The 14,257-nt window shown below is 42.5% G+C and overlaps 1 protein-coding gene across 4 annotated transcripts in view; it reads right to left on the minus strand.

Annotated features, from left to right (window-relative positions):
• Nucleotides 1-14,257, minus strand: part of LOC129830975 (focal adhesion kinase 1-like) — a 163,294-nt gene that overhangs the window by 120,651 nt on the left and 28,386 nt on the right. Inside the window, exon 1 of one of the 4 annotated variants that reach the window (XM_055893894.1) lies at nucleotides 636-996. The exons of 2 other annotated variants lie outside the window; for them this stretch is intronic. In XM_055893894.1, coding sequence (XP_055749869.1) covers nucleotides 636-654 — 19 coding nt within the window. In that variant the 5' untranslated portion in view covers nucleotides 655-996. Of the gene's footprint in view, nucleotides 1-635; nucleotides 997-14,257 lie in introns of those variants that run through there. One more of the 4 variants, XM_055893882.1, reaches the window with a different exon arrangement.

Here is a 14,257-nt window from a genome sequence, read left to right on the forward strand (position 1 = left end):
ATCCTCTGTTAATGGTGAACCCTGTACAACAAGCTACAGTATGAATCCTCTGTTAATGGTGAACCCTGTACAACAAGTTACAGTATGAATCCTCTGTTAATGGTGAACCCTGTACAACAAGCTACAGTATGAATCCTCTGTTAACACTGGACCCTGTACAACAAGTTACAGTATGAATCCTCTGTTAACGCTGGACCCTGTACAACAAGCTACAGTATGAATCCTCAATAGAGGCTGATGATTTGTATGTCACTGATGGTCCCCGGTACGATTGCGTGAAGAGGTAATATAATCAACCAATAAAATAATGTGCTATCATCATCATCATCACCATCCTAAATGCGTCTCAGAATGACCCTCATTAAAATACTCCGCTAAGACCTGTTATAATTGTCAAATTAATTTAATTTCTGAACACATGAAGTGTCCATATCGCTACCATTGCAGATAATACAGATAGGAGATTAAAAATCACCCTAAAATCACACACACACACACACATTGACAGAGGAGAATACTATATTGTAAATGCCATTCCATTCAGCAAGCTAGCCTAGCGTACACCACAGCAGGGTAGCAGTGGTCTACACTGTAGGAAAACAGAGCAGCAGCGAGAGAGAGAGAGAAAACCTTACCGTGATAGAGTCCTTCCATTAAAAGATGAAAAGCCCAGAGAGAAGAATATATGATCTACTTATTAGTACACAAAGCTTTGAGACCCTAGTATTGTGGTGCCTCCTTTACACGCCTTAACCAAGATGGAATGAATAACAATATCCTGCCATGTAGAACAGAGCAGCCTTCCTTCTCAGACTACGGAGAGCCAGAGAGAGAGAGAGAGAGAGAGAGAGAGAGAGAGAGAGAGAGAGTGTGTGTGTGTGTGTGTGTGTGTGTGTGTGTGTGTGTGTGTGTGTGTGTGTGTGTGTGTGTGTGTGTGTGTGTGTGTGTGTGTGTGTGTGTGTGTGTGTGTGTGTGTGTGTGTGTGTGTGTGTGTGTGAGAGAGCTGAGTGTGCGCACACAGCCGGCGGACGGACTGCCTCCAAATGACAGAGAGAGGGGGATGAGAGAGGGGGATGAGAGAGGGGGATGGAAACAGGAGGAGGCGGGAGTCTTTGTCTCTCTGAAGGAGAGGGGGGATGAGCGAGAGGGGGAAGTGCAGAAGGAGGTTGGAGGGGAAAGTGCAGGAGGAGGAGGGAATAGAGAGAGGAATGGGGAGAAAGGAGAAGTGGAGATAGAGGGAATTGAGAGCGAGAAAGGGAGGAAAAGAGGAGAGGGAGAGACAGAGGGAGACAGACAGAAAGGAGGGTAAATCACACGTCACCAACAAAAGCCGTCCATCACAGTGCATGGCCGTTAGCCCTCAATGGAGACAGCTCAGAGCAGACAACCAGCTTCCTGTATCTAACATCACACCGCTTACTGTCTACACACAGTAGACCGTCACACATAGCCTGGTCTCTCGCTCTCCCTACCCTTACAGGGATAGATGGAAGAGGGATGGAGGGGGCTCAAAAGGGGGTGTTGGTGTCGCCACAATTGGCAGAATTTCTTCCACTAAATCTAATCTTCTCAAATGACTCTTCCGGGCCCCTTTTCAATCAAGAGTCTTGTTTTCACCACGGAACAAACAACCTGGCCGCAGTACAAGTTAGGGCTAGGACGATACCAGTATCACGGTACGCGTTAGTATTGTGGCAAAGAAACAAAACACAAAGCAGATTTAACTTCCTTAGAAAAACAGCTCTAATGTTGGAAACAAACATCATTATATTGTCATCCAGAGTCACGTATTTATTTTCTAAGCTATAGAACACTATTTTACATACAGCAGATTTTTAAAGGACTGACAAAGAATTTGGTCTGCTTTGTGTTTTCATTTTTGACATGGAAAAACTAGTGCGATAGTGGTATCTTCACAGCCCGAGTACAAGTAGAGCTGTTAGTGTTAGTGAGGACTAGTGTGAGGAGGACACAGGGAGCAATATAGCCTGCCCTCTCTGTGTGTGTGTGTGTGTGTGTGTGTGTGTGTGTGTGTGTGTGTGTGTGTGTGTGTGTGTGTGTGTGTGTGTGTGTGTGTGTGTGTGTGTGTGTGTGTGTGTGTGTGTGTGTGTGTGTGTGTGTGTGTGTGTGTGTGTGTGTGTGTGTGTGTGTGTGTGTTTAATGGATAGCTCATTTGAACTGACACTGAAGTGTCAGTGATCCCCTCTTAGACTACTAGAGGTAGTAGGTGTAGCCTTGCCAAGCACTTATCAAAATAGGACTGCAGTTTAGAGCAAGACAAGGGTCCTGTGTTGGCTTTGTCCAAACTGCGTATGGACTTCCAAGACAATTCGATACATATCTAGATACATGTGCTCCGATACGATACAGGAACAATAAGTTATAGTTTTAAAGGATTCGGTGCGATTTGGTTCGATTAGAGAATGAATCAATGCGATACGATGCACTAACATTTGTTGCATAAACACATTCATTTTCCATTCTAAATTAAAATGTGCTGCTGATGGAGCTCATGGGCTGGGCCTCTCTGAGCTGGATCTGTCTGAGCTGACTGACGTGTGTGTTTGTGACGTGGAGCTGGACATTAGACCGGCAGCATTTTCATTTACCAGACCCATATGTATTGAGTGAGGGACCTGATTAGGGCGTCCACCCATGGTGTTCAGAAGAAAGTTGATCTAAAATAATTGCCTGACATCAAGTGTACGGTGTCATTTTGAAACGAGACATGAGGAAAAACTTCAAGAATGAGACAGCTCAGGCTGAAGGAATCAAGGGGGGCCGTGTCCAGGGATGAAAAGATAAGCAGTATGTTTACAAATCTACATGTAGTCAAATATCAAGCTACAGAGGGGAGCTACAAAGTTGCGCAGTGCATTGCTAAACATGGAAAACCATTTACTAATAGGGAATATATCAAGGAGGCTTTCCTCAGTCGTTTGCAGGCTTTATTAGATGGATTGCCTAACAAAGACACAATCCAGACATGCCTGTGTCTGCCAGAACTGTTGAAAGCCGCGTTACCGAGATGGTTGAAAATGTCAAAGAGCAGCAAACTGTAGCATTAAAAGATGCACCTGTGTGGCTCTTGATAAGAGTTTGGCAGTTGCAATACATTGACTCAGAGCAGGTACGCGGGGAGCTGCTTTGTCTATAAGATATTGAGACTCAGAGCAGGTACGTGAGGAGCTGCTTTGTCTATAAGATACTGTGACTCAGAGCAGGTACGTGAGGAGCTGCTTTGTCTCAAACCCATGCATGGATTTACTAAAGGATAAGTTGTAGCAAAAGCCTTCACAGATAATATTTTGGAGAGAGGTGTCTTTTAAAAACATATTTGCTATTACAACTGACGGTGCCCCCACTATGGTGGGGAAACATAAATGATTCGCAAAGCTGATTGACAATAAGATTGAAGATAAGATTGGCCACCCCGTGGTTAAATGTCGCTGTATGTTGCTGTATCATTCACCAAGGGAATCTGTGTTCCAAGATCAAGACCGTGGTGCTAATGAACAGTGCCTCTGTTTAGTGATTCTTCCGTTTGTGGGCAATTAGATATTGAATAGACACAACTAGTTATAATGCACATATGAAAATCATAACTGGTACGCAGATCGTTAGAAATGATTGGATAAACTGTAAATTGGCACTCCATCCTGACATAGCCATATAGCACATCTTTGGATTTCACCCCTATCTCAAAATCTAATGGTTTTGACCATTTGGATGTTTTGGTGAGCTTCTTTTCTACTCCTCTTTGGCCTTGCAGTGCGCCTCGCAAAACATATTCCTTATTATGAAATGATCAACTTTACACTATATGTCTAAAAATGAACATATACACTGATTACCAAAACTATTGCTGACAGTGAACCTGTACAATCTAAATGAATCTATTGTAAGCCCCGTTCAGCAGGTATAGCCAGAGTTGTGTCTCCAGTAGCTTACTTTTACACCATTTTCAACAGTGCATAGATAACAATAACCTAGTAGGCTTTATGAGTTGAGTGACAACCTAATATCACGCTAGCCATTTTATCATTTGAATGCTGAAAGTGCAGATGTGCAAGATCAGGAGGTAGCCTAGTGGTTAGAGTGTTGGACTAGTAACCGAAAGGTTGCTAGATCGAATCCCCGAGCTGACAAGGTAAAAATCTGTCTTTCTGAACAAGGCAGATAACCCACTGTTCCTAGGCCGTCATTGTAAATAACAATTTGTTCTTAACTGACCTAGTTTAAATAAAGGTTACATTTAAAAAAAGGAACAGGCCGCCTACCTCGTGTTGGTCAGCTTGCGAAGCTGGGCACAGTGAGCAGTTTGTCCACGGAACTGATATTCCCTAGGGTTGTTCAGCATGAAAAATGACTTGCAGATCAATGAATTTGACAGTTACATGCTTAGATCCACACTGAAGGAGAGGACATAGTTGTCACAAAATATTAGGTATTTCAGAATTTAGAAAGAAAGTGAATCGGCGATTCGGAACATTTGAATCTATTTTCTGACCTATAGATGCTACATTTGGAATACGTTTGGGGTCTGCAGACTGATGCAGTCATATCTTAAACAATTGACTGATGGGGACAGATGGGTATCAGTGAATATTACATCCCAACTTATTACATATAGTCTTACTAGTCTAGCCGTGTGTGTGTGTGTGTGTGTGTGTGTGTGTGTGTGTGTGTGTGTGTGTCAAGCTCTATACGAATGGACACTGGAGACAAAGCACGGAGAGCAGAGCACTGAGTGGGACAGGAGATTTGGAGTTAGAGCAACAGCACATGCTGAACAGCCAGCTAACTCAAGAGTCTTAACAGAAGGTGAAGCTCTTCAACCGTCACAAATCCCCTGGGGAATGGACCAGGGCTGAGCCAGCACTAACCAAACTACAGCCTGCTTTCCAACAATATCAACTACACACTGACCACCACATGGATTTTGACCAACATACTTTGCACGTTGCAATCATCTTTCAATGAAAAGCAGGTTATTAATTAAATATATTGTTATTTATTCTTACATAGACAACAGCTGGATTAGAATTTAAATTTGACAGACCAAACCCATAACTCTTACTAATCAGTGACACTACATGGAGATTAATGTGACCAATAATAATGATCATGACTTTGACAGACATTTTAGATGAGTTTAGTAGGCCTATCAATCTATGGAATTTGGCAACAGGATGCGAGTGAGTCCGGTCAGTCCCAGTCAGATCGTCAGGTAATCTAAAGGAAGTCTCTCTGACGTGTTCATGTGTGCAAACCTGACATATGCTGGATTGTGACTGCTTCCTCTGAGCTGGCTGGGAGAAAATGCCTTCCAGGCCTTAGAGGAAACTCTTTACTCTGTGTGTGTGTGTGTGTGTGTGTTGTGTGTTGTGTGTTGTGTGTTGTGTGTTGTGTGTGTGTGTGTGTGTGTGTGTGTGTGTGTGTGTGTGTGTGTCGGTGTGTGCGCATCAAAGGAAAACCGCGGGAAACCGCCCCACCCTTCCAAAATGGCCTCCGGCAGATTCCAGACAGTGCTCCACTGGCACATTAAATACATTAAACATGTGGTAATGTAGTCAGCATTCTGAATAAATTACATTAATTTTTCTAGATGATTCAACTGAATTTCTACAAGATTCCTCAGCTTTGATTGTGAAAAACCTAAATTCAGTCCATAAAAGCCAATGGTTTCATTATCTCTCAAGCTTACTCATTTTGATATGTTTCCTAGGAAAGCCTATCCGAACACAATAACCTAATCAATGTCATAAATAACAGGTCTGCATCCCAAATGGCACCATATTCCCTACATAACTAAAGTGTACATGTCAAAAGTAGTGCACTATGTCGAGAATAGGGTGCCATTTGGGATGCAAGCCAGACGTGTTCAATGAAACAAAAGCCCAAGACTTAACAAACACAAAATGTCTTGGGTCAAGCAAACAGATAACATGACAGAACTCATAATGGAAACATCTTTATTCCATTAACCACGAGACGTGCCAATACATGACAACAACCTTTTGTACTCTCGAAATTAAACTTGGATGCTTGAATTTAAATATCTATTTACCTTCCATACTGTGGTTTGAGATGTTTCTAAAGTCAGCAAACAGAAAACAATAGCATATTGTTTCAAAACCCATGTACTGTATACTCCACACTAGCACATCACATTCACCCTGTCACAGTAAAAGCAATATACCATAGGCCTACAGCTGCTTTGGAAGTATTTCATACAAAAAAGTGAGACATTGTACACCACCATAAATAACTTCTACAATCCTAAGACTTGCAGCTAATAATAACAAAAACAGAACCCTGTTCTCTAGTGAACAGGTAGAGTAGTGATCGGAAAGATGTTAACGAAAAACAACTTTACACAATGTACCTAAAACATTGTTAGTTTTCCTCAGGATGTTCCTGTGAGAATACAGATATTCTGCTGCTGCATCCTCTCTCCCTCCCTTCATCTCTTCTCTCTCACTCCTTCCACCTCTCACTCCTTCCCCCACTCGCACTCTCCCCCACTCGCACTCAACCTCCTCCAGCTCTCCCCCCATTCTCCAGCCTCTCTCCAGCTTTCCCCCATTCTCACTCAACCTCCCTCTCTCTCCAACTCTCCCCCCACTCTCCATCTCTCCCCCCACTCTCCATCTCTCCAACCAGCCTCCCCATCGGCACGCTCTTTCCCTCCACTATTGCAGTGGCAGCAGAGCGGTTTGGTGTTAAGCAGAGAAAGCGGCTCCAGCTTTGATGTTAAAGAGACTCCCGCTGCTTTCTGACAGGAAGAAATCCTGCCAATGCATCCGCTTCAAACGTAACGAGTCCACGAACGCAGAGCACTGGCTGCTTAGCTGTGTGTGATTGTGTGTGTGTGCCCGCTCAGTAGTGTGAACGGTGCTAACTTCGAAGTCAAAAGGAAAGACAGAAACATCATCATGGCTTGCTGCGAGTCTCAGAATGCCACTTTCTCCCTCCACCGGCACAGTAAGCTTCAAACGCATCATAAAGGGAGAGATGACGTCTGGATTCAAAGAGATGTTAGTTCAAATGTGTGGAGCTCCATTGGAAAGCCTTCTTTTAGGAGAGAATGGGAAAATGCCTTCCTGTATACATTAAGCTGTGTACCAAATGCATTAGTGCACTATGTAGGGAAGGGTTCCAAAATGAAAAGCATGCCCAAAGTAAACTGCATGCTCCTCAGGCCCAGAAGCTACGATATGCATATAATTTTTAGATTTGGATAGAAAACTCTCTAAAGTTTCTAAAACTGTTAAAATACTGTCTGTGAGTAAACCATAACTGAAATGGCAGGCGAAACCCCGAGGACAAACATCCCCCCCCAAAAAATTCAGCATAACACTGATTTCAATGGCTGGCACTTTTATTATAGGGCGAAATCCTCCCTGATTGCAGTTCCTAGGGCTTCCACTAGATGGCAACAGTCTTTAGAAAGAGTTTCAGAGCTGGTTTTTGGAAAAATGAGGGAGAAGTTGGCGTTTTTCTAAGTGGCTCCCATTTTGGCTGTAGTGTTTCCAAGCGACTGGAGGAAAGCGCATTCTTTGTTATTTATCTCCGGTAAAGACAATAACGACTCTCCGTCTTATATTTTATAGTTTATTTGCGTATTAGGGTACCTAGGTTTGATTATAAATGTTGATTGACTTGTTTGGATAAGTTTATTGGTAACTTTTGGGATTCATTTTGTATGCATTTTGAAGGAGGGAAATCGGTGGATTATTGACTGAAGCGCGCGAGCTAAACTGAGTTTTTATGGATATAAAGAAGGACATTATCGAACAAAATGACCATTTGTAATGTAACAGACCGTTTGGAGTGCCAACAGAAGAAAATCTTCAAAGGTAAGGCTTATATTATATCGCTATTTCTGACTTTCGTGTCGCAACTGCCTGGTTGAAATACGATTTGTAATGCATTTGTATGCGGGGCGCTGTCCTCAGATAATCGCATGGTTTGCTTTCGCAGTAAAGCCTTTTTGAAATCTGACACTTTGGCTGGATTAGCAAGAAGTTAAGCTTTATTTTGATGTATAACATATATATTTCAAGAATGGTAAATATTTGAATTTAGTATTTTGAATTTCGCGCTCTGCAATTTCACCGGATGTTGGCCAGATGGGACGCTACCGTCCCACGTATCCATAAGAAGTTAACTAGTAAATAGTGGCCTACAGTAAAGTGTGTTTAAATCATTTCTGACTAGTTAACAACTTCTGCTAGTTAATATTTGCTACCATGTGGGTTTTAGCTTGCTTGAGCCTACTAACTGAGGAGTGTTAATTCACCTGTCTTCATACATGTTTAATTTTAAAACATTTATCTTACAAAGGAGTTGTTTAATCTAACTGCTTAACTATTTATCTGTACATGGAATTGTATTTGGGTTTAAAAAAAAATTTATCCTAATCTATACAGAAAAATGCCACGGGAACGATCTGATGTGTGGAGACATTCCACTACAGCTAATGTAGAAGGAAAAGCTGTGTACATGTCCAAATACTGTGCCAATTCATATGTGATGAACAAAGATGCAGAATCATCTGGCCAAGTGCATAAAGTTCCCTCAGCGCTCAAAACAAGCAACCTCTGACAAAAGTCCTTCTACTTCTATTCAAGGTGAAAATGATGAATCAGATACCTTATCGATAGCAACAGCTCATGGTCCTCCTGGAATCAGAAGTGTTTTTGACTCAATGGAGGAACGTAGTCAGAGAAATGCTGATGAATGTCTTGCTCGAGCTGTTTATGCAACGAGTTCACCTCTGAATCTCACAGGCAACGTGTATTAGAAGAGATTTCTGAATGTTCTTCGCCCAGCATACACCCCTCCAACCAGACATGCTTTATCTACTCATTTGCTGGATTCAAGTGAAGTTCAAGCAAATCATAGAGAAAGCAGACTGTATTGCAATCATCTCTGATGGGTGGTCGAATGTTCGTGGGCAAAAAATATTTAACTACATCATCTAAACCCCTCAACCAGTATTCTACAAGAGCACAGACACAAGGGACAACAGACACACCCGTCTCTACATTGAAGATGAGCTGAAGGCAGTCATCAATGACCTTGGACCACAGAAGGTATTTGCACTGGTGACAGACAATGCTGCGAACATGAAGGCTGCTTGGTCTAAAGTGGAGGAGTCCTACCCTCATATGACACCCAGTGGCTGTGCTGCTCATGCATTGAATCAGCTCCTCAAGGACATCATAGCACTGAAAACAATGGATACCAAGGAAATGGTTAGGTATGTTAAGGGTCATGAGCAAACTACCTCACCAAGCAAAGTGAGAAGAATAAGAGCACCACATTGAAGCTGCCCAGCAACATCCATTGGGGTGGTGTTGTCATCATGTTTGACTGCCTCCTGGAGGGGAAGGAGTCTCTCCAAGAAATGGCCATATCACAGTCTGCCGATATGGACAGCCCCATTAAGAGGATCCTCCTGCATGATGTATTTTGGGAGAGTGGTAAGCAGCATGAAACTCCTGAAATCTATAGCAGTAGCCATTGCACGGATTGAGGGATACAATGCCATCCTGCCTGATGTTCAGACTCTGCTTTCAGATGTAAGAGAAGAAATGCGTACTGCCGTGCCCACTTCACTGTTGCTCCAAGCAGAGGAAACTGCAGATCTGAAATACATCAAAAAGCGTGAAGACTTCTGCCTGAAGCCCATACACGCCGCAGCGTATATGTTGGACCCCAAGTATGCTGGCAAGAGCATCCTGTCTGGTGCAGAGATCAACAAGGCCTATGGTGTCATCACTACTGTCTGGCCACCTTGGCCTGGATGAGGGCAAGGTTCTTGGCAGTCTGGCGAGGTACACTTCCAAGCAAGGGCTTTGGATTGGAGATGCAATATGGCAGTTGTGCCAACATATCTCATCAGCCACCTGGTGGAAGGGACTTTGTGGATCTGAGGCTCTTTCCCCTGTTGCCTCCATCATCCTCCAAATCCCACCAACATCAGCCGCTTCAGAGCGCAACTGGTCCTTGTTTGGGAACCGAACACCAAAGCACGCAACAGGCTGACCAATACAAGGGTTGAAAAATTGGTGGCCATCCGGGCAAATTTGAGGCTTTTTGAGCCTGACAACAAGCCATCCTAAACAAGGTTGGAAAGTGACAGTGAAGATGAGGCCTCAGAGTCTGATGTTCAAGAGGTGGAAATTGAGGAGGTCCAGGGAGAAGACATGGAAGCCTGAGAGGAAGACAACCAAAGCTTTAGTTTCTAGACTATCATTTTACAGATGTTGAAATCATTTTTGGGAGATGCGGTGGATCATTGGGGATCATTCAATATTCCCTTTTGTTGTTCAGTGAAATCATCCTTTGTGAAGAGTCAATTAAAGTTCAATTCATAACTAAATCGTTTTTTTATTTCTATTGGAAGGATTGAATCATTTGCAATTATGTCTACTTATGATAAGGTAAAAGGTTTATGTTTGTCTACATATGATATGGTAAATATATCCAATGCAAGAAACATCTATATTTAAATAGTATTAATATAATTTGCATATATTTCCATTAATTCCCAAGGCAAGTTTCCACCTCTGAATATTCCCCAAATTATGCAACCCTACTTATAGTAGCATTCAAGCATTCCGTCAACACACAAAAACTAAGCAATAATCCTCAATTACTCTTTCATAGACATTGAAATATTCCGGATAGTTCCTCAAACTATAAAGGTAATTCATTTTCAAGGGGGACTATTCCATCTATTCATCCTCCTCCTTCCCTTTCAGTTAGGGCGCCTCCCAATTAGCACCCTATTTCCTATATAGTGCACTATATAGGGCAGTGTTTCCCAACTCCAGTCTTCGAGTAACCCAGCACACATTTTTGTTGTAGCCCCGAAAAGACTCACCTGAATCAACTCATTGAGGGCTTGATGATTAGTTGACAAGTAGAATCAGATGTGCTTGTCTGGGGCTACCCACACAGAAGTTAGGAAACTGGGACGCAGTTGGGACGCAGCCCTAATCTGTTTCCATTGGGGTACAGTACCCTACACTACAGAAGAGTAAACTGCTGCAGCGGGCCTCCTGTTGAGTTTCTCTAGAAGATTACCCTCTTGATCAAGTCAGGATTAAGGCTATTTAATTTGATCAAAATCAGGATTAAAGCTGTTTACTTTGATGGCTCCCCTCCACGCCATCACCGTTTCTTAACTAACTTCTTAGCCAAGGAGGAAGGGATCTGCAGGCTAAAGTTAGTCTACACTCCAGTCACTGTCCTCTGCTATTAGGCCTGGCCTTGATTCCCCCAGAGAAGGAGAAATATGCACACACATAGAAATGTGCACACACACGTGCATACACAGTCGCAAGCACATATACACACACAGTCACACACACACCTAACTGTCAAGGTTACAATTATAGCAGACTAAAAAGCCTTTCAAAACATTCCCATTGATTGAGAAGAAGTTGAAACGTTGTTACTGGAGCAGTATTGAGGAACAAAGCAGCTTAATAGCTCTCTGGAGATTACAGTAAGAGCCAGCCGCCATGAGCCTCTGTTCTGCTAGCTAGGTTACACACACATTTATGCACGCGGACGTCACTTGACTTTCAGGGGAGTAACTAGTACTCCTCCTCTCCTCCTCTGTTAATGTTTGTACATGGGAGAGAGGAGAGAAGTGGTGTGTGTGTGTGTGTGTGTGTGTGTGTGTGTGTGTGTGTGTGTGTGTGTGTGTGTGTGTGTGTGTGTGTGTGTGTGTGTGTGTGTGTGTGTGTGTGTGTGTGTGTGTGTGTGTGTGTGTGTGTGTGTGTGTGTGTGTGTGTGTGTGTGTGTGCCTGTCTGTCCCTGTTTAGCTAGGAGGAGAGAAAGAGTTAGAGACAGCAAGAGAATGAAAGGCTTATCCATGGAGGTAAACCAGCCTAACGTCTTGTCAGCCTGACTGACTGAAGGAGGAGACAGATGGACAGGTAAGCCAGCCTAACGTCTTCTATGGCTGCACGATTAATCAAATTCTAGATCTTGACCAGATCCATATCACAAGAGGCTGAAATTTTCTCCTTTCTTTGACAATATGTTTACATGCAAAATAAAGGTTAAATAAAAAATATAAATAAAATGCACAGAGGATGCTGACCAATCACAAGCGTCCCCACGTAGAGAGCATGTGGTTAGAGGCTGGTGAGAAGAGAAAGGGCTCTACCTCAGTAAACCTGGGAAACATGAGTGCAGAGAGTGCTAACGAGATCGATTTGGTGCAATAGAAGAGGTGCGCATCTTCAGTGGCATGGCAGTATTTCGGTTACAGGCAAACCGATTTCAACCAAATGCAAGTGTTGTGCAAAAAGTGCCTCAGAGTTGTGCCGACAACAAATGTATTCAATAATTTGAAGAAGAGCCATCCCCTACTTTACGACGATTGCATGATGAAAAAAAGCGCACGACATCAGCAAAGCCCCTCGGCCACAGCCAGCCACCTACGTTGAACAGGCATTCATTTTTCATTACGAGTGTTTGCCAGCTAGATATCTTATAACTATTACGTTAACTGTCTAAATGCTCTGCAGTTGTGCATTTGGTTTGCTAATTTAGTAGCTAGTTAACTGTGTAGCTAGCTGAGTGGTTAGCTCTTTCCAAAATCAAGCTTCGCTTGGTAACAGTAGATAATCCCCTCCTGGAACGTTGCTGTCTAATATTTGGTTTTGTGAATGCAGCAAATTGTGAGTAGCATTTTGGAGTTACTTGTGTAACTTTATGAGCTGGGATATCTGTGATGCAAATACTTTAGGTCAGAGACTATAACATTTTTGTAATGCGCTCGTTATCATTTAGTTAGCATTCTCTATGGGATTTCACATGTACTTGTTAGCATTGCTAACCTTTGCATTACAAAAGCTCAGTGGGGTTTGAAAATAGCAACCCTTGTGTTCAGTGCCAGTATTATGAAGATCCCAGAATGGCACAAGGTCGGTATGAAGGTCTGACAATCTGGATACACACAAGGTCAGTATGAAGGTCTGACAATCTGGATACACACAAGGTCAGTATGAAGGTCTGACAATCTGGATACACACAAGGTCAGTATGAAGGTCTGACAATCTGGATACACACAAGGTCAGTATGAAGGTCTGACAATCTGGATACACACAAGGTCAGTATGAAGGTCTGACAATCTGGATACACACAAGGTCAGTATGAAGGTCTGACAATCTGGATACACACAAGGTCAGTATGAAGGTCTGACAATCTGGATACACACAAGGTCAGTATGAAGGTCTGACAATCTGGATACACACAAGGTCAGTATGAAGGTCTGACAATCTGGATACACACAAGGTCAGTATGAAGGTCTGACAATATGGATACCACACAAGCCTACCTGTTGGTTGCTCATTGTAGCCTACGCCTAATTTAGCAAACTTAATTCCGTCATTTTAATTGTATTTTGCATTTATTAGCTAGAAATCTCCCACTTCACTTGCTACACATGGAGCCTCTGACCGCTTTGACTGACCAACAACAACAAGCTACACCTGTAAAACGTGTGTAGGCTACTAATGTGTCGTTTTTATGGGGCACACTCATAAAATCTGTAACATTTTTCAAATGTAAATGTTGAATGCAATGGTATCTTTGTAGGCTATGGCGAAATGTTAGATCATAGATCATTTTTTAAATTTTAAACAAAGCCTCCCCCCTCAAAAAACAGGCCTATTTTAAAACATTTTTTTTTTTAAGAATACTCTCCCAAGTAATCAAATACTAACGTCTGTTTGTATATTCCAATAACCATGCCCATCCCTACTCTGAACTAGAGGTCGACCGATTCATCGGAATGGCCGATTAATTAGGGCCGATTTCAAGTTTTCATAACAATCGGATATCGGTATTTTTGGACACCGATTTGGCCTATTATTATTATTTATTTTTTACACCTTTATTTAACTAGGCAAGTCAGTTAAGAACACATTCTTATTTTCAATGACGGCCTAGGAACGGTGGGTTAACTGCCTTGTTCAGGCGCAGAACGACAGATTTTTACCCTGTCAGCTCGGGGATTCAATCTTGCAACCTTACGGTTAACTAGTCTAACGTTCTAACCACCTGATTACATTGCACTCCACGAGGAGCCTGCCTGTTACGCGAATGCAGTAAGAAGCCAAGGTAAGTTGCTAGCTAGCATTAAACATATCTTCATAAAAAAACGATCAATCAATAATAATCACTAGTTAACTAAACATGGTTGATGATATTACTAGTTTATCTT

Source organism: Salvelinus fontinalis, chromosome 32 (assembly GCF_029448725.1).
Source record: "Salvelinus fontinalis isolate EN_2023a chromosome 32, ASM2944872v1, whole genome shotgun sequence".
Lineage (NCBI taxonomy): Eukaryota > Metazoa > Chordata > Actinopteri > Salmoniformes > Salmonidae > Salvelinus > Salvelinus fontinalis.